We start from the raw sequence: 26,919 nt of genomic DNA, 5'->3' as shown, positions 1-26,919 counted from the left end.
AACCTTTGAAATGTAAATCAGATCCTTCTGTTTCAATCTAGCTCTTCTTCTTAGCATTCAAAGCCACTGTTGTAAAAGACATGTCCTCAGCAATGCAACCCTGCCAACTGGTGATTATGTTTAATAAATCGACTTTGGATCTGCTCTGTATCATCAAGGTTTTGACTGTTTAATTGCCACTAAGCACCAGTTTGCATGAAGTTACTATCATTCTTATCAATCACATTTTTTTCTCTTAGTTCTCACAGTTGCTATTGGGAACATTTACTGCTTATCAGCACTTTGCTTCCTGATGTATTTACTTTCCATTTTGCTCTGTAGAATTTATCTCAGTTACAGCTGAAATTCTAAAAAAATCACATTGAAATCAAAAGACGACAATTAATATAATGTAACTGAGGACTGCAAAACCCACACCATTGATGTGCCATGTTATAAGACCACATGTTGAACCAACCAACCACCACTACCACATACACAAACAGAAGCCAGCATAATAAAATGGAATGAGAAGGGAATTGTTCATGTATCTATCATTAAATTAAAAGTGTATTAACAGGTTTGCACTAAGTAACAGTGATTTCAACTGGTTTCTCTTGTATAAAGTTATGTTTGTCTAAGGTTATAATTCCAACGATTGAAATGTTATGGGTATGTTTTGCAATAATAATAAAAATTTTGTCCTTCCAGCATTGTGAATGTATTTTCCCAATATTAGTGTGACACCTGAAACTTGGTCGAAACTGCCAAGTTTCTCTTTATGCAGAACCAGCTATGCCAAGTCCATGCTGAATCTTGCAGTTTCTACCCAAAGCCAAAGCCATAAATTCCTTTCTGCCAAACTGCATTCAGCTCAGAATTAGTCTAAACTTGGCTGAGGCTTACCTGAAAGGTTCACAGACTTTGGGAAATCTTTAAAAAGCAGATTTGCTTGGATACTTGGGGCTGACTATAAATATTTTGCACAGCTCTCAGCACACTTTCAGCTACTCCCACACAACAGTCATTTGTATCTCCTATTTCAGCCCTGCAAGGGGCAGAAAAGGTTTTCGTTTGTTTATTTGTTGTAAAACGACAGATTCAAACTTTAAAAGTGAGGTGTTCAGCTTGAAGATGCATTGAAAATACAGATGCTTAGCCAAGCTTGCCAGATGTGCAGACTGGGCTAGAATAAGATTCCGCTGCTTTCTTCCAGTGCAGTCAGCCCAGAAACATCAAGAAAACCCTATATTTATATTTCAGCCTAGCTGAGGAAGAAGTAAGTACGGAGTCAAACACCAAGGACATGGCAGTGACAGGACAGGCATGGCCTACGGAGGGCAAACAGGAAAGCGTAAGCATGTAGGGTAGCAGTGCCTTGTTTCCCACCTCTGCCCCATTTCTCTGCCCATTGCTTTTTTCCTCCTGCCTTTTTTTTTTTTTTTTTTTTTTTTTTTTTTTTCTATCACAGGGAACAGAAATCAGGAAAAGCATCCCTTGAAGTCCACTCACATACCACTGAAAAACTTAGATTATTTGCCTACTGGTGAACCTTACACGAAAAAAAAAAAGATTAGAAAGACCAAAAGCTGGTTATTCCTAAAACATTTTTCAACTGCATTGACTTAGAAAAATCAAAGATCAGAATTTTATACCTAAGCTTTACAATATTTTGCAAATATTTATGGCCATGCTTGTTCTCCAAGATCAACATTAAGAACCCTGAATTTCAGCTCACACCTTGCAGTCTGAGCCTGCTACTGTTCTAACTTCTCTCTCCAACAGGCAAGAAATGATGGATGAAAAAGACTTTGTCAAGAGATTTCCTGACTAACAGTGTTAGAGGAGTTAATTTTTTGCTTGTGTCTGGAAGCAGGCTGCAAGCTATCACAGGAGAGCAATACTCAGGAGGGAAACTGGCTGCTGAGGAAGCCACATACAGGGATCGTACAAGTTAGCAGCATACACAGGTCAATCTTGCCCATATACAAAGTCCAAGAAAGTGATATTTCTGCTACTCATTAAAAGTATTCCTTTTAGTATTTCTTTTTTTTTTTTTTTTTTTTTTGCTAAAGCACTATTTTCTACTTATGCATTTTAATGAAAAATACAGAGTTAAAATAAAAGAAATAGGGAACTGAAAGTGTGCATTGACACACACAGAGAGAAGCTAATTTTATGTGTTCTGCTGAACGTTTGCTTGCTGTTGCAGATAATTTCAAAATGGAGAGTTTAGTAAAGGCTAGGAGTTACCACTGTGACAACAAATTTTTTCCTCTAATTGATTCTTTTGGTGTCATAGTATCTCTTATCCTTACAATTATCTTTTTATGTCCTATTGCTCTTTAATATCTGACTGAGGAATGGGATAGACCATTTATTTAGTGGCATTTCTCAAAGCTGAGGGGAAAAAGGATTATTTTTATGTTTCAGCATTTTCTGACTACTGGAAAATCTTCTCAGGGCTGCCACACACCCACAGGTAAAAAGTTCTGTAAGGACCGAAGTCTCATCAGCTTCACCCTCCTTTTAGTTAAAACTGACCCCAGCAAAGTACCTCACCATGAATATGTGAGGTTAATGAATATGTGACATGTGCTTTTTCTATCCAGGATAACAGAAGTGTAAGCTACTACAAGAAGTAGTTATTTTGCCAGAGAGCTCTGTGGTCTCAGAAGCAGAGGTCTTGCTGTGCAGGCCTTGCTGCTAAACGATGAAAATAGGATCCTGTCAGTGGTTTACATGCCCTGCTCCCCAGGATTTTAATAGAAATTACTGTAGATATTTACCACTTTTCTGTAGCATGGGAGACAGCAGAAGGCAAGTCTTATTTATAAAGCAGGAAGTTAACACTGTTTTGGTTAGGAATGCTCCTCAAAGAAAGGGAAACGTGGGCAAAAAAAGAGGGCAGGGACTAGACATCCTTCCATATCTGACAAGTAGGTGAACGAGAGTAGGTGGAGGTATAATGATATATTTGGCGCTGCCACTGAAATGATTTACTTCCTGCCTTCAGATAATGAGCTGATTTTCCTCCCCCCCCATCTGCCTTGCCCCCAGTATGTGCAAGGACAGAAAGCTCAGAGTGAAAATGAGAACCTCAAGAGTTAATGACAGCTTTTTTCAGAGGGAGTACTACTCAAAGTAAAATAAAATAAAATAAAATAAAATAAAATAAAATAAAATAAAATAAAATAAAATAAAATAAAATAAAATAAAATAAAATAAAATAAAATAAAATAAAATAAAATAAAATAAAATAAAATAAACCAACTCATGTTAAATATAGATATGATTTCAGTCTCATATTAGAAACTTTTGGTTTGAGATATTTTAAGGTCTGGTCACTCTTATGTTTTCTGCTGTCAGGTTGCAATTTTTGTTTTTTTAATGGAAAAGTATTTGGTGCAAAAATTTATGTTGGGGCTTGCTAAAAAGCAGCATTAGCACACTCAGTCAGGAATACCATGAATAAACCATGAACAAAAAGTGTGAAATTTACAGGAACGGGAAAGAGGATGAAATGAACATTGAGGCAATTCCACTGGCAAGCTCTAAACAGGGACCACTCACTCTGCTTCTGAGATAAGAAGAACACTGGGTAGAATAATGGCCTTGTAATTTTAGCTATTTCTCTATGATTCTGGTTATAAAAAGCCTAAGTTAAAGCATACCAATGTAATAGCAGAGGATATATATACATATATATCTCAAAACAAAGCAATCAGAGCATTTCATTTCTGTGCCTTGCTATCTTTATTGAATTTAGTATGAATGTAGATCTATCCAGAAGCAGATAGGCTTAGTCACAAAACAAATATTTTTTTTCCTTTTTTCTTTTTTTTTTTTTTCCCTTTTTTTTCTGCTTGTACTTGGAAAACAAGAAGTTACTTTCCCTTTTGGAAATTCTCTGTAACGGATTGATGCCAGAAGTGACCTAAGATATGTTTGCAGCACGAAACTGAAAAATTTGGATGTGACCTGCTCTGTGACCTGCTATCTGTGGAGTGCCTCCTAAGAGGAAAAAGTGGTAGGAGCTGTTAAAGGATGGACTTTCACATATTCTCAAAAGAAAAATAAGACTCTTGGATGCTCTTTTTTTGTTGTTGTTGTTGTTGTTGTTGTTTTTGTTTGTTTGTTTGTTTGTTTTTGTTTTTTTTTTTTTTCTTTTAGATCGGATTTTCCTATTCCTTAGCACGGCCTACATGTCCTTTTGAGGTCTCACTCTTTGTGTGAGGGCTGCAGATCACTGCCTCTTCTTTCCAGCACCCTTGTATGGAAATAGCTTATGGCTCTGCCAGATCTCTTTTCTCATTGCAAAACCACCCAAAGTGTTTGACAGAGCTGTCTTGGCTGCACAGTGAAGTCCAATGCAAAGCAAACAGGAGCTGCCAACTCTGAGTGAGGGGAACAGATCCGCATGGTCGCTGAGGAAGAGAGCTCATGGTTGGAAATTGCCTTTCACTGATTTTTCTTCCCTAGTGCCCGCAGCTGCGGTGAGCTGGGCAGGACCAGGAACACTGACCTGACCATGCCCTCACCTCTGGGCTGCACGCACCAAGGTGTTTGTAGCTCCATTTTGGCCCCTCGTGGAGGTCAGCAGAGAAGATGGGCCGATAGGCAAGCAGTGAAAAACACGGTGAGAGGCAAAAGCAGTCTCCTGAGGGAAGTGGAATGAAACTCCACAGTAAGGCACATCTCTATTAGGAAAACCTTGCCAGGTAGGTAGATTTCAAAGCAATTTCATGTTGAGCTGCTCAGACATCAAGCCTATAAAACCCAGCTGTGCAGCCAAGTACCGTGAGTCTCAATGCCTGGCATGGCACTTCCCACAAGTTAATGGATGTCAAAACCCACAGCACAACACTCACCACCCCATTCCAGTGAGGGCAGGCAGACAGTGAGAACCCTGCAAGCTTTGTGTCCCCACATCTGTGTCCAGCAGGGCGTCTGCACCCCACGGGGACAGCGGTGTGGTGCCGCAGGCTGACTCCAAAAAATTCACCTAAATTCAATATAATGGCACAGCTAAACTGGCCAAGACAGTTCCTCCAAGCGTACTCGTGGGGAAGCCCCAACCTCTCCTTTTTGCACTTCTGGCTTCTGTCTCGCTGCTGCTCACATCTTGGGTTAGAAGCGTTTGGAAGCTAAAAAGTGCTCACAAGTTGGCAGTGCTTTTTGTTTGTTTTCCTGTTTTTTGGAGGGGGGGTGGGGGTGGGGGGGACTGTGTATTTTTTGGTTTGGTTTGGTTTGGTTTGTTTTTGGTTTTAAGCTCATTTCTCTGTTGTCGAAGACATAATATATATTTTTTGGGTATCAGAAATATGCATTACGTTGCATTTACATATAACCATTGATGTGCTTTAATACAGGTAAGTGAGGCACAGGCACATCTCCTATCAGCACGACTGCTCTTTGAGCACCATCAGCAAGTATGGACAGTTTTAATATCAAGATGAACTTCCTCCTCAGGCCTCAGGTAGCTCAAAGACTTTGGTTACACTTCATGTGTAAAATCTGTGGCAAAGATAATAGTTTTTTTTTCTCCAACAAAAATATAAACATACAGTGAAAACTACACTTACCAATATGAATTATTGTGTTATATATTAGTTATATTTTTCCTTTTACTACAAAAATGGAATTAATAGATGATAAACTGAGTTTCTTCATTTGGGAGGTAATCTAACAGGAGAATGAAAAAAGTAATGATAGATGCAATCTTTTCAAACTTTGCTGAAAGAAACAGAAAATAAATCAGAGACTATGATTTCATCTTATGTGTGAGTATCACACATACACCACTTCAAGTTCTGAGTGCTATAATAAAATCCACTAGGAGTATAACAAGGATAAGAAGTTGCTAGCTGAAAAAAAAAAAAAATTAAAAAAATGAAATTGTCAGTAATACTTTGGCCTATACAAGGATGTTATGAGTGGAAGACATTTTTATAATAGCCAAGTGGATGCTTATCAGGTGAGATCACTAATTACTATTAATTCTAAGCTAATTGGCAGAATCTGCTCAAGGATGCTATTCATGCATGGTTTCTAATGGGTCAGTAAATCATTAATACAGGCTATAGACATATTTATTACTTTTGCATATGTGAGTGCATGCAATTACAGGAAAGCTGGGGAGGGACTCTGTGTCAGGGGGTGTAGGGATAGGGCAAGAGGGAATGGCTTTAAACTGAAAGAGGGGAGATTTAGATTAAATGTGAAGAGGAAATGCTTCACTGTGAGGGTAGTGAGGCCCAGGCTGCCCCATCCCTGGCAGTGCCCAAGGCCAGGCTGGATGGGGCTGGGGGCAGCCTGGGCTGGGGGGAGGTGTCCCTGCCCATGGCAGGGGGTGGCACTAGGTGGGCTTTAAAGCTTCATGGCTGTTGTGGTCTTTGCAGTCCAACCTGTTGGATTTTTACCAGTATTTTGTGCAACCAAGCACTCACCACAGCATCCAATTAACCAAACCTTAATCATGGCACCTCCCGTGCCAAGGAGCAGGGAGGCAGGGGAGCAGCGCAGTTGCGTGCGGCACTGAGCCCAGGCTGAGGAGCCTTTCCCCCAGCACTGCATGCCCTGGCTCTGCATCCTTGTTGACATGGGTTTATTGCTCTTGGCTCCAAGGCAGATGTGTTTTATGTCTGTTTAGGATTATCTGTGTCGCACTGCATATACAGTGCAGATGCATTTCGAACAGCAGCCCAAAGATGTGGTACTCACGCTTTAAGGAGGCCCTAACATTTTTGGAAAGAAAATAAATATGTCTTTACACCTTTTTCAGTATTTGTGGGATGTGCTGAAAGAAAGGTTTCACTTTCAATGAAATGATGGCGTTCTTCTCTGTTCTTGTAAGGTCACTGAAATCAGGATTTGATTCAGTTTCTTAATGAAAGGATCCCATACGACATGACATGAATCTAGCCCCACGACTCAGGAGGAGAGGACCCCACAACCTCATGCCCTGCTTTCTTCTGGGATTATTTTTGCCCTGTTGCCTGCCTCAGGTCAGTAGTGGGTAGAAATGAAGACAGCAGTGGAGACACAGGCCAATGAAATTAACTTCTGATACACTCTGGTCAACAGCGCTGGGATGACGTTATCAAGTGGGACAGGACGAACATCCTACAAAACACTGCTGAAAACCACCCTTCAAGACTCTTCCATCCTCACACACAAAGCATTTGTGATGACCAACGATGGCAGATACCCCGTTTTTATTTAAAAAAAAAAAAAAAAGAAGGCAACAAAAACAAACAAACAAAAACCACTTTAACTCTTTCCTATTCAAACACTTTTTGGAAAAGCTGTAGTGCACGGTGTAAGTTACATTTGTATTTAACTACAGTTCTGGGATTTTTTTTTTTTTAAAGTTTTATTTCTGACTTGTTTGTATTGGTACTGCACAAGGGGAAATTTTCAGGCAAGTGAGATAGACATCACTTAGTATTAAGTATTGCATGATTTCCTTCCAGTCCATGACTGGCATTTTATCTTTTAAAAATCTTTCTTATACAAGCTGAGCCAAGCCATGTCCGTAAAATGAGTAACAGTGTTTGCTAATGCTCATTGCCAATGGAGAGGAGGGGGGCAACCTGAAGCAAAATGAAAAGAGATGTTTCCAGGAAGAGGAGGATCCCTATTTAAATCATGTTGAAATCTTTCATTCCATAGCTCCTTCTATGCTCTACTATTACAGAGAATTAATGAACTAGTAGTCCTGTCTTTGGCTGCCATTTCTAAAATAGAATCCACTTGGAAAATAACGTACTGGTGGCAATACAGACCGAGACTGGTAGTAATGCAGTTTAATAAACCGAGAACAACCTGAAACATAAGAGCCATTAAATTTGCTTCCCAAATTAGCAAGCATGCTGACCCTACACAAGTCATTTATCTTTCCATGGCCCTCATCCCAGCCATCTATAAAACAGAGACGATAATATCCATCTGAGGAAGGTACTCTGTAGACTGTTGATATGGTGATATTTCATGCTGCTGTAGAGAGCATGGCTACTTACAGGCCATATGAACTACAAAAAGGTGAGAGTCATTAAAAAATAATTTATTCTCAGTTTTTCAGATACAATATCTATGTATTTTATCATGATAACCTCCACAAGCAGAACACGACTATCTGTGATTGTTTTGAAATTTAATTTCAATAAATAAACTTATGATATGATAGATGTTTGTTTTCCTTTTTTTTTTTTTTTTCCTACTAATATATTTTCTAAGAGGCAAAACTATTGAATTTTTTTGTTAGTTTACTTATTTCTAAAATAAGCTTATAAGGCAAACCTTAAAAATACTTTCTCACTTAGTTTTCATATGTCCTACAGCAAAGTAGGACAGCTGCACTTTTTTTTCAAGGGACTTGGAAAATAAAAAGAAAATTCACACGTGAATCATGTGATCTGAGATAAATTACTTTTCAGACATTACTTTTTACACTGATTCCTAAGAAAAACTTCAGCTGGTCCAAGATCTCATAATGTCTCTTATTGCCTCACTACATCCTATCCTGTATTTTAACTGACAGACACCTACAATCTGTTTATTTGTAAAGCAAAGCCCTCGTGGAAACATGGATACAAATGATTTGTTTGTCTTTCTGAGATTTCCATTTTTATGGAAAAAAAATAGAAAAGATTCTGAGAGAGGCAAAGAAATACTAGAATTGGTGCTAGCAGACTTTCTGCTCTCAATGTATGCAATGTCTAGATCATTTAAAAAATATATATTCTTGTTTAAAACACAGAAGCATTTCTATTTAATAAGACATTAAGAGACAATGAGTCTAAAGACTGAAACATTCTACTAACTGAAAACAATCTGAAAGCAGGAGCCTCACAGATGTACAGTGAAGCATCCTCTGGAATCACACTTCTTTTTCTCCTGACCACATAAAAGGCCCTCAGAAACCACTGTACTAATTGTGGTGCCTAGAGGTGGGGACTGTGACTGACACTTTTTTGTTCACTGATGAAAATGCAATGACAGAATTGAAAACAGGCCAATAAGCATACATTTTCCTTTATGAAGAAAAAACATCTGTCACATAGGTTGGCCTATTTGGCTGATAGCAGGTGGTTACACAAAAGCTAGTGTGAAAATAACAAAGCTTTGCAGGACAGCCAGTCCTCACGGTGAGAATGACTTTTTTTCTACTGTCTTTCAAAAGTTAATAATGAGAAGAAGGTCCTGCACCAGCTGCTGGCTCCACTCCACTCAAAAAGGCATCATTTTGCCTATTAAAACGCCAATTTTGTTTCCTGGAACTCAGGTTATTAATCCTAGATGTGCTGGGGCATAAGACACCCTGAACTTTCAAAATCCTCCAGTGGGTATGCGAGTAGCTGAGCGTATTTCAGGCTAAGTCTTACTGTTTTCAGCCTGTTTTCCTGTTACACATTTTCTGAAGCCCAGCCACAACATTAGGAAGTCTCTTCATTTGGACAAAGTGCACTCCAGTAGATCATGTGTTTTGTTTGCGTGCATGCCTACGCACGCAAGCACACACAGGGGATGCCCCTGACAAAACAAAGCCTTCTGCTCACTCTACTTTAAGAAGAAAGAAAAGGTACAAAGAACAAAGAAAAATTATCAGTGGGGTTACCCATTTTGCAACTGAGGATCTATTATATCTCTGTCACTAAAATTTTCCATGACTCTCTTGTAAAAGCAAAACAACACATCTAAAGATTTAAACAAATACTAAACTGACAGTTTGAGTTGATTTGGTGCTTTTTTAAATCCAATTGACCTTTGTCAAGGCAAAGGCAAAAGAGCAACACTTGACATTTTGCTTAAAATAAAGAAAACATAATTTAGCAATTTTCATCCAACTGTGGTTAACTCCAGCTCCACAGTTGCTCAACTCTTTCCAGACACAAATGATTTGCAGTCCTCACATGCATTAGAAAGCTTCCTGAGAGAGTTGTTCCTAAGTGGTTATATTCAGATCTCACATTGAACTGTTGACACATTCCCCTCTGCAGAAAAAAAATCCATCACAAAAATCCAGTACAAAGAGAAAACATTGGCAACATCACACTTAAAAACCTTCAGACAAACCGACTATAGACCAAATGCATGACAGGACAGATAACGCGTTCTGTAAGTCCATGATCCCTCTGTTACTGGAAGAAAATACTGAAATTCTCAAAGAATTTAGTGCTGTGAGACTGCAGCCACATGCAGTGCTTCTGAGCATGTTAGACATTTAACTGCTTGCCCCTGCAAATCAGAACTGGCAGAGCAGTGTTGGAACTCAAAAAGTGGTTCTAAGTGAGGACCAACTCTGAAAAAGGACCGAAATCCCTAAAAAACGCCTCCTGAGAGATGGGATGTGTTATTTTGTGTGCAACACGACACGAGTGTTTTTCCACAGCTGCTGGACAGCATCCAGCTAAGTGTGCACATGGCACAGATGAACTGCTGACATGTAAAATACTCTCAGGCTCCTGAAATAGGATTTTCAAATCCCCAATCACCACTAATGCTCTTTCAATGCTCATATCATATAGGGAATTCATCTCTTTGACCAATGGGTTCAGAGCTGTGCACAGGATTCCAAATAAGAATGCCACCAGTACCTTTTACGATGTCATTAATATCTTTGTTGGGTGCAAAATTAGCATCACATTTGCATCTTTCAAACTGCATCATGCTGGTGATTTGCAATCATTCTGCAGTAACACAACACACCCACCTCAGCTTTCATTTCTCAATTATATATGACCAATCAGCTTATAGCAGAAATTCATTCACGTTAAGTGTCTTTGGTGCGTAACTTTGCACTTACCGTAGTCAGGCCATGAAAAAAAAAAAAAAAAGTTATTTCATTCCACAGATTAAAAATTATCCATTTAATTGTGCATTAAGTTCTCCAAATTGTGAATTTGTGTAATGAAGAAGCTGTACTACCATTTATTTCTGCCACAGTCATAATGAAAACTGGAATGCATATTACTATTGGATACATTATTACTACTATTTTTCCCCATATTTTTTCCTTTATGCTTAATTCTCCAATTCTGTTGTGCTACTGTATCAAATACTTAAAGTTCAACAGATATATTGCATTTTGTTTGTCTGGACTAGTAGAGAATGGCTTGGACTAGTACTGGCTAGTATGCCTAACTTCACTAAATCCAATCTAAACTTTACCTTATTTTTAAGTATCTAATTCTTAATTGTAATATTAAAATCTAATTAACAAAACTCTACTTGACAAAATCAAAACTTATTGAGTATATGACGTAAATGAACCCATTCTGTGGCAGAGAGGATTTTGCTGATGCCTACAAACCTCTTCCAGCTTCATTTTTACAGGGATTCCATGCTTACTCTATTCCAAAACACTTTTGAGGGAAAAGTGTTTTTATACAAGATATATTTTCATATCTTGTCATTGTTCCAAAGCCCCGTTGTTTCTTCTGGCATAGTAGCTTCCCTTTAGTCCAGTATGACCTATTAGAGTCCATGACAATACCGCTTTAAAAGAAAGCGCTTCTAAAGAGTATCCTTTAAACAATTTCTTTTAGGCTGACTCCATCCTAGTCTGGACAACTATTGGTTCACAATTTCCTACGCTGGCAAAAACAATGTCAACTGCACTTAGAGACTGCTTTGTCCTCATTGGAAAATAACCATTTGCAGCTTATCTGAATGTACTAGATGAAAAAATAATAATAATAAAATGGCTATAAGAAAAAGCTGCCAAGGATAGGTCTCACTGATGTTTTCAAGATGATTTTATTTTATCATGCTCACATGTCCTGGTTTTGGCTAGGAAAGAGCTAATTTTCCTTCTAGTAGCTGGTAGGGTGCTGTGTTTGGATTTAGGATGAGAATAATGTTGATAACACACTGATGTTTTAATGCTTGCAGAGCAATGCTTACACTAAGCCAAAAACTTTCCAGCTTCTTGCTCTGTCCTGCCAGCGGGCAGGCTAGGGGTGCAGCAGAAGCTGGGAAGGGACAGGACCGGGAGGACCAAGTGGCAAGAGGGATGTCCCATAACAGCTATATGGAGTGGCTGGCCGGGGTGGAGGGGACCACTGCTTAGTTATGAGATGGGCATTGGTCAGCATTGCACTTGTACATCACTTGCGTTGTAAATACTAGTATTACTATTATCATTATTATTGTTTCTCTTTCTTTTCTGGCCTGTTAAACCGTCTTTATCTCAACCCACAAGCTTTTACTTTTTTTTCCTGATTCTCTCCCCCATCCCACTGTGTGAGGGTAGAAGAGGGGGGGCAGTGAGCAAATGGTTGTGTAGTGCTGAGCTGCCAGCCGAATTAAAGCACAACATCACAACATCACAACATCACAACATCACAATAGATGAGAATTTCACTAGACGATAAAGCTTTTAAAGTTGTCTATTTTCTTTAATCTTCAGAATTTCACTGAGCCTTAGGTCACTCTCATTGTAGTATGCAATAATGTTTTCATTCACATAACAAAAGTCCCTTTGAGCATTATTCTATATGAACCACATTGCCTACGTGATTGGATTTTCATTTTCCCACTACAATATACATTTTTTTAAACCTCTTCCTGTTCTGTCCTACAAGTCACACTATAAACAAAGGCTGGATGTTGGTCCTTTAATTCACATGCCTTTGACACACATCCACTTAATGGTATTCCAAAAATCTAAACAATTTCCAACAGTAACACCTGTTAAAAATGTATTATATGTCAAGGATAAAATTAAAATACAAAGAAGGACAGTACATAGCCGTTAGTCCATCAGAAAAAGTTACTGTAGACAATCTTTACTGATTTTAGTGTTATTTCAAAATTAAATCTTAGTTCCTAAAATTGCATATTATTATTATGTTGAATAATAATGATACTATGAAAGAGTAAAGCAGTAATACCATTCAATCTTTCTTCAGTAATTGCTTGAAGGCCACTGAAGATGTATATAAAATAACAAAGTAATTTTTTGTTTGTTTGTTTTCCCTTTCTTTGTTATGAATTAAAAAAAAGAAATCACCTTTCTCAATCTCTGATAAAATACTGGCTTTGTACAACATTAAGTGTGCTTGTGTGGGAAATGTGTGGGTGGAGGAAAAGGGTCTGGTTCTTTTCCTAGAAGCTATTAAAACTTTACATGCATTTATTTCACCCTTCATAAAGGGTGAAGGGTGCAAATCACAAAGTGATTTCAGATTGCCCTTCTTATCAGAATGATACTCGTTATGAAGATATGTGTGTATATAGACCACACTGCAGTGCTGAAACATGAGAAACATTGAATCCACTGCTTCACAGGAATTCCTACAGATGGCTCATGTTTTAGCAAAACTTTCCTGTCTACAACATTTCAGGTTCTTAAGGAGTTATCATTAGTCCTTGATTAGTCACTGATGCTTTTCTGAAAGCTCATGATCTCAGTGACATGTGACCACTCTTGCTGTCTATTGCAATGAAAAAGGGCTTGAGAATAGGGCTTCCTGCATGTCAGGTCACCAGAATCACAGAACAGTTAGCTGGAAGGGACCTCTGGAAGTTATGTACTCCACTCAGAAGGTCAGTCCACTGATCAGCTCAGTATGGTGTTGTCTAGCTGAGTCTTAAAATTCAACTGCACTGGAGATCCAGAAACTCTCTGGGCAACAGTTCCAGTTTTGTACTTCCACCTAGTGAATTAATTTTCCTAAGATCTGATCCACACCTCCTAAGCCACAGGCTTGTGGCTATTGACCCCTGTTCTAACCACCTGGTGCTTAAAAGAGAGTGCAGCAGAACTGGTTATAGCCAGCACAGGTTCATGAAGGGAAAAGTCCCCCTTAACTAACTTGATTTGATTTTACACAAGTGTCACCCACCTAGTTCACCAAGGGAAGCCAGTAAAGGTGACATTATTTTCTTGTATTTTTATTTAATTTATTTTAATTTTAGTTTTGATTTTAGCAAATCTTTGGATACTCTTTCAGTATCCTTCTGGACAAAATGTCCAGCATACAGCTAGTGTGATGGGTGAACAATTAATTGGCCAACAGGGCAAGCTCAAAGGGGTTACATGAGGCTGGTGGCCAGTAACTAGTGGGGTTCCACAGGGCTCCATTCTGGGACTACCTCTCTTCAATGTTTTCATAAATGATCTCAAATGCATGCCAAGGAAGTTTGCAGTTAGGAGGAGCTGTTTACGCTGTTGATGGTAGAGAAGCCTTTCAGGAAGATCTTGACAAATCAGAGAGCTGGGCAACCCCCAACTATATGAGGTTTAACAAGAGCAAGTGACAGATTCTGAACCCAGCAAGAGGCAACCCTGGCAGTATGGACAGTCTGGGGGTGACAAGAGGCTGGAGAGCAACTTTGCAGAAAGGGATCTGGGGGTTTTGATTGATGGCAAGCTGAATATGAGCCAGCAGTGTGCCCTGGCAGCCAGGAGGACCAACCGTGTTCTGGGGGTGCATCAGGCACAGTTCTGCTGGACAGTCGAGGGAAAGGATTGTCCCGCTCTGCTCTGTGCTGGTGTGGGCTCCCCTTGAGCACTGTGTGCAGTTTTGGTTGCCACAATATAAGGACATAAAACTGCTAAAGAGCATCCAAAAGAGGGTTACAGTGGTAGTGAAGGGTCTAGAGGGGAAGACATGAGAAATGGCTGAAGTTCCTGGGTTTGCTCAGCCCCAACCAGAGCAGGCTGAGGGGAGGCCTCATGGCGACCTGCAGCTCCCTCACAAGGGGAGCGGAGGGGCAGGCGCTGAGCTCTGCTCTCTGGGGACAGCGACAGGACCCGAGAGGACGACATGGAGCTGGGACAAGGGAGGGTCAGGCTGGGGCATAGGGAAGGGTTCTGCACCCAGAGGGTGGTCAGGAGTTGGAACATACTCCACAGGGCAGTGGTCATGGCATCGAGCCTGCCGGAGTTCAAGAAGTGTTTGGACAGCACTCTCAGAGATGTGGTTTGATTTTTGGGTGGTCATGTGTGGAGCCAGGAGTTGGACTCAGTGATCCTTGTGGGTCCCTTCCAACTCATGATTCTGTGATTCTTAGAGCATGATGTCATCATCATTTTAACTACCTTTCAAATATTTGCATACTGCTATTACATTTTCCACTTGTGCCCTTACCTAAATAAGCCCAGCTCCCTCAAACACTCTTTAGAAGACGTGCCCCAAACCTCTGTCCACTGTGGTAGCCCTGCCTTGGACCCTCCACCTACCTTGTGAACTGGAGGCCCCAAAACTGGACAGTGTTCCAAGTGTGGCCTCATTACCACTGAGCAGACAGAAATAATCACTCAAACAACTGGCCAAACTTCTTCCACAACAGCCCAGAGTGTGGTTTGCCTTATCTAAAAGGAGTAAACTGCTGCCCCGTGCTCAGCTTGGCACACTCCCACTCCAGCAAGACCAACACTCACACTACCAAGGCTGAACACATGCATGGGGTTATTCTCTTTTAGGTGTATAACTGTGTCTCTTCACTGAGGACTGTGAGGTTTTCTCTCAAATTTATGAAGTTGCTTCTAGATCAGTTCTGACATTTGTCATGTCCCCTAGTTTCTGTCAGCCACAAATTTCTGGAAGCTACACTATGCCTTTCTAAAATTTGGGAGCAATATTATCATTTTCCTTGCCATCAGTCATATCCTCAATTGCCATGATTCTTCAAAAATTAAACAGTTAAACTGCTAGCACCTTCAGCACTTCCAGATTAATCCCTTTCAGCCTCATGGATCTGGGTATTACAACTTCTCTAAGTGGTCCCCAGAGTGTCACTGCCCTACTGTTTGCTGCCTCTCACCTTCTGAAACTGTGCCAGTACATGAAGCAGGCTTTGCCTGTGAAAAGCAGTGCCAAAAAAAAAAAAAAAAAGGAGAAAGAGAGAGAGAGAGACTGAGTATTTCAGCCAATTATAAATAAATTCATTATTTTCAAAGCACAGAAGTCACATTCTTGACTTCTGAATGCTATGAGCTGGCACTGCTCTATCAACTAGTCTTAAATAATACTACAGAATTTAGAAGGTTGGATGTAAAGGCAAAATACAGACTAATTCTACATTATGATTATAATGAGATACTTCTTTCAGCTGAGTTATTGAAAAAATGCTATTTATGGTGACACAAAGCAATCAGCAGCAATATAAAATGAAAAGGTGGTACTTTTTACAGATACCAAATCAAATTGGTTGCTATTACATTCTTGGTAGTCAGAGAAGTCAACTCTTACTGATGATGCTAGAAGAAGAGGAGAATGTACCTGATACCTTGTCCTTTTGAGTGGATAAACTTCCACTGAATACAGTGATGTAAATGACATTTCTTATTTGTCTTTGCCAACTACATAATCCTTCCTAACTTTCTAGAATGGTAAAAAATGCTTTGTCATCTTCTGTCTCAAAAACTGAACAGCATATTCTAAAATTCTTCCTGAAACATATGTTATAGTTCTTCAAGAACTGCTGAAGAAGTTCAGTAGATGCTGGAAGAACTAAAATGTTACTTAATGTCTACTTTTGTTTAAAATATATGTATACATAACACATCATTTTTTTCCATATTCTTAGTAGGCAAGTGATTGAAATACTCTCTAAATGTTTCTTGAGACTGCTTAAAAATCCAGTTAAGTCAAAGTACATTTCAGACTCCTTCACTAATTTTTGCAATTTTATTATGTATTATTATATATATTTTTATCATCATGAACACAGATCTACTCATTATCGCTCTCTTCTGACATTGGTTTATCCTGTCAGGTATTCAGTCCCAACGTAACAATGCTTCCTTTGTTTATCTGAAATTGCACACTTTTTTGCTTTGTTTTGCCTTCAGCTACAAACTGATATCTGGGTCTATCACCTAAGGACTTGAATAGGTAAAGGGAATGTTTTACAATAATTTCATAAGTAATTTTGTAGTATTTATAGTAACTTATTTCATAAGTAAAATTATGGTAATTATGCATTATAGTATGCGTAGGTTGGTAACTAGGAGCACAGAGAATTCTTTAAGGAGGAACTCAACATGTGGAGAAGGGGATATAAATTTAAATACTGCATTGTCTTGATTCTTGAAATAATTGAGGCACTCAGATGGCTTTGTAAGTTTGGACTGCTGGTATAAAGCATACCAATGCTATTGCCCAATGAGGATGACATCCCAAAAGTTTAGCTGCTGATGTCAAAAGGTGACAAGTCTCAAAAACTGAAAAGCTTTCTCTACCTATCTGTTTTATATTAATTCATTTTCCTGTTTGTTTTAAAATAAATGTACATATATACAATGTTTCTCAACACCTGCCAAACTTGCTAGGTTTTTGACTTTAAGAAAAATAATTTTTCTGTCTTTTTGTTCACCTATTGAACCAGTGAACTGTCCTTGTTACAATATCTTCTTTCCTTCCAGGTACAGTGTGTCTGGAAGAAAATCCAAGTCTGCAGAAACAGCATGTAGGCTACTTTATTCCACAGATGTCAAAATGTAACGCCTGTTTAGGCTGCATATTTAGTCTTACTTATTTTTTCCTGAGGTAGTGTATGAATTGTTTAATTGTGTTTGAATTATGCACTCATCCGACTGTATTGCTTGTACTATTTGTATGTGAGCAAGCTCTGTTTTTGATAGTCTGCTTTAAATTCATCATTTCCTGGCAATACTGCGACAACTTCCTAGTCTTCTCTTGGGCTTATCTAAATTGTGGAATCACAGTCTCATATTTGCATAATCTTGAGGAAGCCTTTTGCGGCCCACCACGTTTACTCAGGTCTATCCAGTACTTGATTTTGTTTGTTTTTGCATTGCTTAGATCATTGGAACTGTTACGAACAGCATCACATCGTCCACCCCTGACTCATGGCGAGGAACATGCCACAAGGAACAGGAAGTGGAAATATTTATAGCTGTGGCCCTCTCAGTATCACCAGATAAATAGTGTACCCTAGGAAAAAAAACTCTTTTATTTGCAATTGGCACCAGCATGAGCTTAAGAACTGCATATTTTTGCCCTTTTTATAAATAAATAAATAAATAAATAAATAAATAAATAAAATAGTAGTAGTATGGCATGCTTAAAACTTTAAATCTCTGTTCTTTTTGTCTCAGTATGATGTTTTTACTGTGTTTTGGCCTCTAAAACCTCTGGCATGTCTTGCCACAATTATTTTTGCTTGCTCTAAAAACAGGGTTTATTCCTCATGTTCATGTTGTTTTGCTACTGTATCCACCAGTTTTCTTCAATATTTTATCTCTTTGCTACTGAATCAGCTCCTACTCACATTCCAGTTTGCGTCTGCTATTCTAATTGTTGAAGTTTGGTGAATTGTATCTCCTCCAGTCAAGGTCAGGTTAGGGTGTGCACCTGTTCAGTAGACTTCTGTATGTCCAGCTTTCTTGTTAAAAGTACTGTGTTTTCTTAAACATTTATATCTGAACTTTTGAATAATTTTATTTTAATGTAGCCCACTACTAATTAGTTGACCTTCAAAATTTTTACTTTTAGAAAAGTCAGCCATTTTGCCCAGTTTAGAAAACCATCAATCAACTGCTACTTCCAGATATTTTCAGGGTTTTCTGGAAACACATATTTTATATATAACACTGTCAGTAATGCAGTCATGTGAATTAGTGTGTTCAAATACAGAATGGGAGAAGATATTTTATTCGTATCTCTGTCAGCCAAAACAACCACATAAGATTTATTTGAATAATGGAATACTTCCCAATCTTGATTTGCTTTTCTCCTGACTTAAGATCACTGAAAAATGGACTTTTGATACTGTTGACATGTAACATTTCACCATTTCTTAAAAGCAAGGTTTTGGTTCAAAATTACTTTTTATTTTTAAAATATAGTTAATTTATTACTGGGAGTAGGGTGTGGTAAGGATTAGTACAAGGTGCAAGAGGCCACAACAGAGGTAGCTTAGGAGTACCTAACACATTGCGGTTTGCAGTGTGCATATATTCTAAATTACAAGATAGAGGGTCGGGGTGTCCAGTGAAGTTTGTTGGAAATATAACCAAATAATAATCAAGATCATAATGAGAAAGGGTTCAGATAAAAGGATTCAGCTCAGGGGAGAAGCCTCGGCACAGACCTAAAGCCTAACCCCAGCCTCTGCAAACAAGGGGAAGAGATCCACCCACCTCCCTGAACTTTGGATCGGCCTCGACTGAACAGTAAATATGCCACTGATGACCTCAGCTACAGAAACCAGAAACACCCTGCAAATCTCATGAAAAACACAGCCATCTTTTATATTATTATGGCATGTGCAAAATGGCTTGTGAAATCCTAACCTTTCGAGAGCCACAGCAGCTTATTCCTTCGCTCCTGACCCCAACAAACAGCTTGCGAACAAACCCGCTCAGGCAGTCACATGTAAAAAGGCAAATGTTCCTCTCTCGTCTTCCAGCTGAAAGGATTGGGAGCCCAAGTCTTTCACGAGAGAGGACAGGGTGTGCTTCTGTGACACTGATGCTGCCTGGGTGGGATAATCAGGACCATGCCATGGAGGAACTCCAAGCATCGATATCCTAAACATGCTCTTTAGCCTTTTCCTTTTACACTATTCTAAATGTATTTTGGGATTTCCTACTTTAAGCACATTGGATGAAAAAGTTTTAAGATACCTTTTAAACTTTCATTTTGGCCGTGGTGAACAGAAGGGGTTTAGCTGTATTTATTTGCTGGGTGACTGTTTACTCTGTGACGATGTAAATCAGATATTGTACCCCCAAACAGCACTTTGCATGTTTATTCTTGAAGATACAGGGAAAGGACTGTCCCTCCCCTGCATGCACATGAATAGCTTGTACTGTAAACTCCTCTCTGATGGAAACCATTTCCCACAGGAAGTGCTTGGAAACAATCTGTCCTTAGGAGATGATTTTTCTATCAAGTGCATTTCCGAGGAAATGTTTGTCATGCGGCTAAACAACTAAATTGGATAATACACAGTGCCTTTGCAGTCTCCCAAGCTGGATCCATCTGGATATCAAACACATTTAATGGGTCGTGCTCTGCTCTGCTCAGGGTCTGTAACTCCTGAGCAGCAGGGAAGCAGGGCTCTGCTCCTTCTAAACTATTTCATGTTCTCTTTCCTGTTGGGAAAAGCTTTTAATGAATGCTGAGTTGCTTTCAGACTGAAGTGGGGCACACAGCATAGCAGAAATGCCCGCTAATAGATGGTGAAGCAGCCTTTGGAGGCAGAAAGCCTCGTCCCAGATTTAACAACCAATGCCTGAGAGCTGATGAAGGCACAGTGCAAGGGAATGACGTGTGAACAGCACGTGTGGGGAGACAGTGAGTTCCACAGGAAATCACTTTCATAACGTGCCATCCACACCTTAGCACCTTTTCACATCCCTCTCTCATCCCCAAACAGGCTGAGGTCAGGGACTCAGACAACACTGTCACACCAACACAAACGTGTCTGTCTGCAGGCCAGGACCGCGTGCTTATCCCCCAAGACCACCCTGACGGCTCCTCTCAGGGGAGCACAACCTGAAAATGCTGAGGGCATTTACTACCAGAAGTGTGTGTAACGCGTACTTCTCTCCTACAGAAACAGCCCATGTGCTGACCCTTTGTTTTATTAACACAAATCAGCATTGCTGCTTATCTGAATAACAGCATAGCTCGCAGACGTTGGGTGTTTTTTGCAGGCTGTTCGCCCTGACGCTTCACTGTTCTTTCAACTCATGCTGCATGTCTGGTCACCTGAATCACAAGTTGGATCTTCTGTTTCCTGGTTAGATAATCGCAACTTTTAAAACAGGAGAACAATGTGTATGTGGTGAGGTTGTTTATACAGCGGTGGTGTTTCAGGAAATGTTTTTTAAACACATATTATTGTACAGATTTACAAGGCACCGAAAACATTTTCTATTAAAACAAACAAATAAAAAAAAAGGTAGCACTGTGAGAAATCTACTCAACTTCTTTTATTCTTCTTAGGGCATCCAATACTAAATAGCTATATTTTCCTTTTAAATATTTGATAAATTCACACATTAAAAAGTAATTTCTAATATCTAGTAATGAAAGGTAGAGGATACTGTCTTATTACATTTCCTGCCTAATATCTCCAGCAGAGCATAAGAAAATGTCTTTGAAATGTGAAGTGTAAAGTCCTCAGCTCTTCACAGCTGCAAGGAAAAGTTTTTTATTGACTACTATCTGAGTTAGAGCTGCAAATGCACAGGTTTTAATGTAAAACGTTAGCCAGGAAGAGATAAAACGTGAAATTTTAGCATGTCCTGTCAATAGAGGAAACACTATTTTATATTTGAGGCTTTGCCGATCCTCTAGCATTAGGAAAGGAATGTAATGTGTTGCTCCTTCTGATGAAAAGGATAAATATTCATGTAATTTGAATAGTAATATACTTGTTGTGGGGATGGTGCAGCATACCCTGCGGGCCAGCTGCCATCTACAGCCACTCTCCAGACACCACCATCTTTCGTCAGGGCAATCAGAGACAGAAGAGTGCACTTTTACAGGAGTGCACTTTTCTTAAATAATATTACCAAGGGATTAATTGCAAAACCAAGGGATTAATTGCTATTGAAAATAGCAAACATGGCTGCTACATGTTTAATTCCTGCCAAAGCACGGCAGCCTACCGGGAGTCCTAGCTCCTCAAACAAAGCTGCTGAATGTGTGTTTCCCTGCTTCGCCCTGTCTGACGATGGAGATGCAATGGGGGATAAAGCCATGAAAGATGAGAAATGCTCCTGCTGCCAGGGGTCCTTCTGAAAATTTTAAAGTGCATGAATGGAAACAAAATTACATAAAGAGCATTAAATAAAACCAACTGAAAAACTTCACATAGATTGAGAAGAGCAAGTATCCCATCTCAGTTTTATCTGGATTTAAACAAAATCTTAACTTCAGAGTCATGCACAGGTGCATCTCCATTATCGGTCATGACCTAAATGTTATTCTGTGCATGCTTTTTTATCTGTGTTTTCTGTTACCTGCTATCGTACTGAACTACCAGGTGCAATAAATCCCCCGCAGGCCTTGAGGGACTCAAGTTTTACACAACTGGTTTTCAACATCCCATTTCACTGCTTGCTCTCATCACAGGAGTTAGTGCCTTGCAACAATAATTAAACTAACAATAATTCCTAGGCTTTGTGCCCTTGCTTGAATAAAACATTTCAGGTTATATAAAGCGGAGCAATATAACATATCTTCTGGCAGTTACACAGAAGTGTCAACATTCTGGCCATGAATGATAATTCTCACTGAGTGCTCATATCTGTCTTCTCTAAATATGCACTGGCAATAAAGTATTTTTTTTATTAAAGCAAATATCCATGCATATTACAGTGCTCTGTCACTGCTTTACCTCTGGCATAAAATCTCAGTTATAATGAGCAACCCTCTTCAAGCATTTGTATCCAATATATCCATGAAACACAAGCCTGGATTGGATTCTAGCAATAACTCTTTGCAGAACGGTGGGAAAAAAAAAAAAGGATATATAAAAGTATGTTTTGTTTCTATGTGCACATACACACAGAGACGTCACCACGCACTTATCCTGCATCTCAGTGACATGTTTCACTGTAAAGCCACAGCAGTTAGGGTTGTGCTGCTGAAGCTCCCATGGGGGCTCGCCTGTGCTCTGAGGTTTTGCAGGGGGAGAGGAGAGGAAAGACAGGGGACGTGCGTGGGCGCTGCAGCCAGCCCTGCAGAGCTGTGGCCGTCCCACTGCACAGAAAGCTCAAATGCCTTCCTAAAAAGTGACGTTATTGGCTTGCAGGTGATGACTACTCACTTAACTTCACAGAAAAGAAGGATAATGAATTTGAGCCCATATATGTCAACATATGCAGTATAATTAAATGACAAGTTGTACTGAATAACTAAAAGCACAGGGAGAGTAAGCTACGGCTTTGTGTTTTTTTTTGTCAATTAAAAAAATGCTTATGACTCAATATTTTTAAAGTCTAGATTTCTGCTGAGAAGAATGTCTACTTTTTGAATTAAAATCTAAAATAAATCTGTTTTGTGGTAAATATTCATTTTTATTACTTTCTAGTTGATGAGGTAAAATATAGGTAAATAATACAGGTATGAATATAGGTAGAATATAGGTAATACATGATATCACAGATGTTTCTATTATATGCATCTCAGAACAATTTGAACACCATAGATTTCAATGTATATATTTTGGATTCCTCATCATCTCACTGTTTTCAGACATTAGAGGCACTTTACCATCTGTGATATACTGGCCTCTATTCTGTAAACAATGCCATAATGCACAACAAGGTATTGAATTCTGCACAGCACAGTAGTGGTCCGGTGGAAGTACTCACATGTGTGAAATTCTGTAAGGGGCAATTTGCATTTTTTTGTAACTAATAATCAACATCTAGTGTATATTAGACTTTTTCAGTGAAAAGATCTTTGCTTCTTTACCAATGCTAAATGAGAAAAGTCAACCCTAAACTCTCACTCCTAATAATGAAAAAAAAAATAAAATCTTACGGCTACTTTAAAGTATTGTGGGTTTTAGCGATTTTTTTTTTTTTTAATTAAAGGACACAGAAAATTGAAATACTCTGTTTCCTTGCAAAGGCTGCAAATACTTCAGTTTTACTGGTATAATTATCTCAGTAAAATTACATAAGTAAGCAAGCAATTTTCTTTCCCAGTGTATTTACTATGAAATTAAATCCATGCAATTATTGCTATTGTTTCAAAACAATGCACCTCTTGCATTAATGTGCATTCTATATGTTAATTTCAGAAAGAGATAAAGAACACAATTAACATCTCCAGTGTGTCACATGCAAGCCGCTGTTTGTTTCTGGGTTTTGTTCAGCTGGCCAAGCTGAAATGCCACAGGCATTAAGAAGAGGTGGAGGTGATCCCCCAAGAGGACCAAAGGACCAGAAGTCAGCTCTTACCTGCAGGCTGTTGAAGATGATGAAGAAGACCAACATCCAGAGCTGCCGGTACGCCATGTGCAGCCCTCCCCACAGCCAGGTGATGGAGATCAGGGCGAAGAGATACAGGACCAAGGGGATCTCTGGAAATCAGAAGCAGAGGCTTTCAGCTGGTGCATTCAGTGCAGAACACTCCCTAAGCATCCCCCGGGCAGGGTCAAAGCCCTGTCAGCAAACTGGGCACGGGCGCCTGGAAAGTGGGACTGAGAGCTGGGGGAAGCACGGCAGAGCACCAGGAGAATGTGGAGAAGAAATGGATTTTGGGGAATTGAGGGGAAAAGGGAAAAGAGTACTAGTGTTATCCACACAGCAGGCTGCGATGGCTCTGGCGCTTCATGGTGTAAGACTTAGGTTATTCTCTGATTTGCTGTAACTTTTACTGCAAGCAGAGCCTGAGTACACATCTGATGGTATAAAACATCAAGTGAATACCTCCGCTCAGTCGAGGAGTCCCTCAAAGACAGAATTTGTATGGGTTAACTGCATTCACGTTGATAAATGCAGATGCAGTCTCGCCTGAAGCACGCCACCCGGCCGATAGGTGCAGCTGCGCTTCACATCCCTTGCTGCATTCATAGCACAAGAGACTTCAGGAGTGCTGGCCGGAGGATGCCTGCACAGAGCACAGCTCACGCAGAGGAAAGCTGGAGGTTTTTTAGCTCCCACCCCCACCCAGCTCTGTTCTCGACACCCAGGTCCACCTCCTCGGCCCCTGGTGTTGACAGTGACAAAGTCCGTGTTTGCCCCAGCCTGCACACCTCGGGGCGCAGAGGTGCTCTGCGAGGCATCGCCCCTCTCCACACCAGCTGTGCCACACCAGCCAAGCACTTTTGGGAGGTGTTATTCTAGAAACAGCGCTGTGGGAGTGCTTTGGGTGTTTTCTTTAATACTATACAAACAGCAAGCGCCATGTGAACGCAGGCAACAGCCAAAGTCAACATGACCTTACAGCAAGGCAGGGAAGAGTTGCTTGCTATTGCTTTGGCAGAAATGGATGTACGTATTTTGGGAATGAGGGAGCAGCTCAAAATGAAGCTCTGAGTAACTCACTCACTGGAGTGGTTTACTCAAGCTGCCCCAACTAAAGCCTAATGCTACTTTGGAGGACTTGAGCTGCACACCTAGGATGTTCTGCAAGAGCTGCCTCTCAGCGTGGTGTACCAGTCAGGAAGACAAGTATCTCACCAGTGAATTATAACGAGATTCTGAGTAACAAACTAAGATCACCATTACGTTAGGGTAGTGGTAACCTAGGGCTCCAGAGGCAGTAAAACTAAAGTATTAAACTTAATTCCTTGGAATAGTTACATGACCTTCTGTTTTCTGTGAAAATAAATAAATATATCCACTTGACTGGGAAATAGCAAAGCCCATTACAGCATTAAGAAAGTCATATCCTCTAAACAAAGGAGATTGAAAACTCAGCCTCTGATTGTGGTTATGGTACCATTCTGCCATTTTTGTCTGAGGACACAACATAAATCCTCTCCAGTTAGTCCATTTGGTCACAGCACAGTGTCTGTGAATGAAGAGTTACTAATTTGCTCTCAGCAGATGGCAGGAAGCAGTGCCCCAGTTCCCTGCCCAGTTGGGGATTTTCAGCAGGAATTCAGGAAACATCACGGGTGGGTACCAGCGCCTTATGTCACTAGATATCTTAAGGATCTGTACATCATCCGCACACCTGACACAGGACTTGTGGAAAACCCATCCCTTAAGACAAGACAGCTGGATAACCTCAGTTTTCTGAAATGTCAACTGATGCCCATTAAGCACCCGAATCACTTCTCCCTTGGTGAACTGAGGTCTGGCCAAAATTTGTTAGATTGCCTGAGACTTCCCAAGGATCCATGATTCATACCATTCAATGCAGCACCAGGGGAAGAAGATTAAGCCTATGTACCTCTGCTATTTGTCTGGGAGGACTCAGTTTTGTTAGAGGAATAGAATGGAAATACAAAATAATTCCTACATTGCTCCCTATAGACAGTAGCATCCCTAGTGCACAAATCACTCATCTCAAAGTGCCTTTGGGACAATGAAAAGTTCCTCATGGCCTCAGCAGATGCTGAAGCTTTTCTTTAGCAGCTACTAATATATGTGGCCAACATCACAATGCTTTTACAATAATAAAAAAGACAAAGTCCTCTAAAGCACCAGGTAGTATAGTAAGAAACAGAGCATTAGTGCTCAATTTTATCCTACACTGCATACACAATGAATCTAAATACTTATTAGATATGTAATTAATAATGTTCATAAAAACTGGTGAGGAATTGAAGACCTCAAAATATTTCAGGTTACAGAAATAACCAAATATAGCAAGGGCTGAAAAAAGGCTGAAAAGCCTTTTTCCTGAAAGAAAAAAAAAAGGGGGGGGGAGGTAATTCATGAACTGCTGTTTGTTTTTGTAAATTTATCTAAAGGTAAATTACCCATAGAGGAACTCATTAATTTACTTGTGCATGGATATAAATGGAAGGATATAATCATTTTATTACACCTCAAAATCATTTAACAAAATTTGGCTCATTAGCATACAACTGATGCAATGGGCTGGGAATTAATGATCACAAATGTATGCATATTCTAAATGCTGTGCACAGATCAAAGCTAACAGTGTAGAGAATCGTCTCAGAAAGTTCAAACAACGATTTGGCTTTAGTGCTAATTTTCCATGTAGTTCAACTCAGGTTTGGGGTGGGGAGAAAAGAAAGCAAGTTATGGGAGGACAATCTGCATGCCAGAACTAGCAGCTGGATTTCTGCTTTTACTACAAAGATGTCACATAAGGAAAGTTTGCACAATATTAATCATAACCCAACACCTCTAGATCATTGAAACCATAGACTGGTGAAGCAGTGGTGTACATAAAGCTAAGGGAGATGGTTTTGTAAGGAATGGTCCAGCAATTCGTGTCAACAGAGGGCTTGAAGGGTAAACCTTGAGTCTCCCAGAGGGACCACCAGAGACTGATACACATACACCAGTGGGAGGGG

General features: G+C 39.8%; 1 protein-coding gene across 1 annotated transcript in view; it reads right to left on the bottom strand.

Annotated features, from left to right (window-relative positions):
* ADGRV1 (adhesion G protein-coupled receptor V1) overlaps window positions 1-26,919 on the bottom strand; it is a 286,177-nt gene that overhangs the window by 17,925 nt on the left and 241,333 nt on the right. Inside the window, exon 87 of the mRNA XM_032206748.1 lies at window positions 23,882-24,003. Within this exon, the coding sequence (XP_032062639.1) occupies window positions 23,882-24,003 (122 nt within the window). The remainder of the gene's footprint in view (window positions 1-23,881; window positions 24,004-26,919) is intronic.

The sequence above is a fragment of the Aythya fuligula genome, chromosome Z (genome assembly GCF_009819795.1).
Source record: "Aythya fuligula isolate bAytFul2 chromosome Z, bAytFul2.pri, whole genome shotgun sequence".
Taxonomy (NCBI): domain Eukaryota; kingdom Metazoa; phylum Chordata; class Aves; order Anseriformes; family Anatidae; genus Aythya; species Aythya fuligula.
The sequence above is the reverse complement of the archived record's forward strand: the minus strand, read 5'-3'. Positions and strand labels throughout refer to the sequence as shown.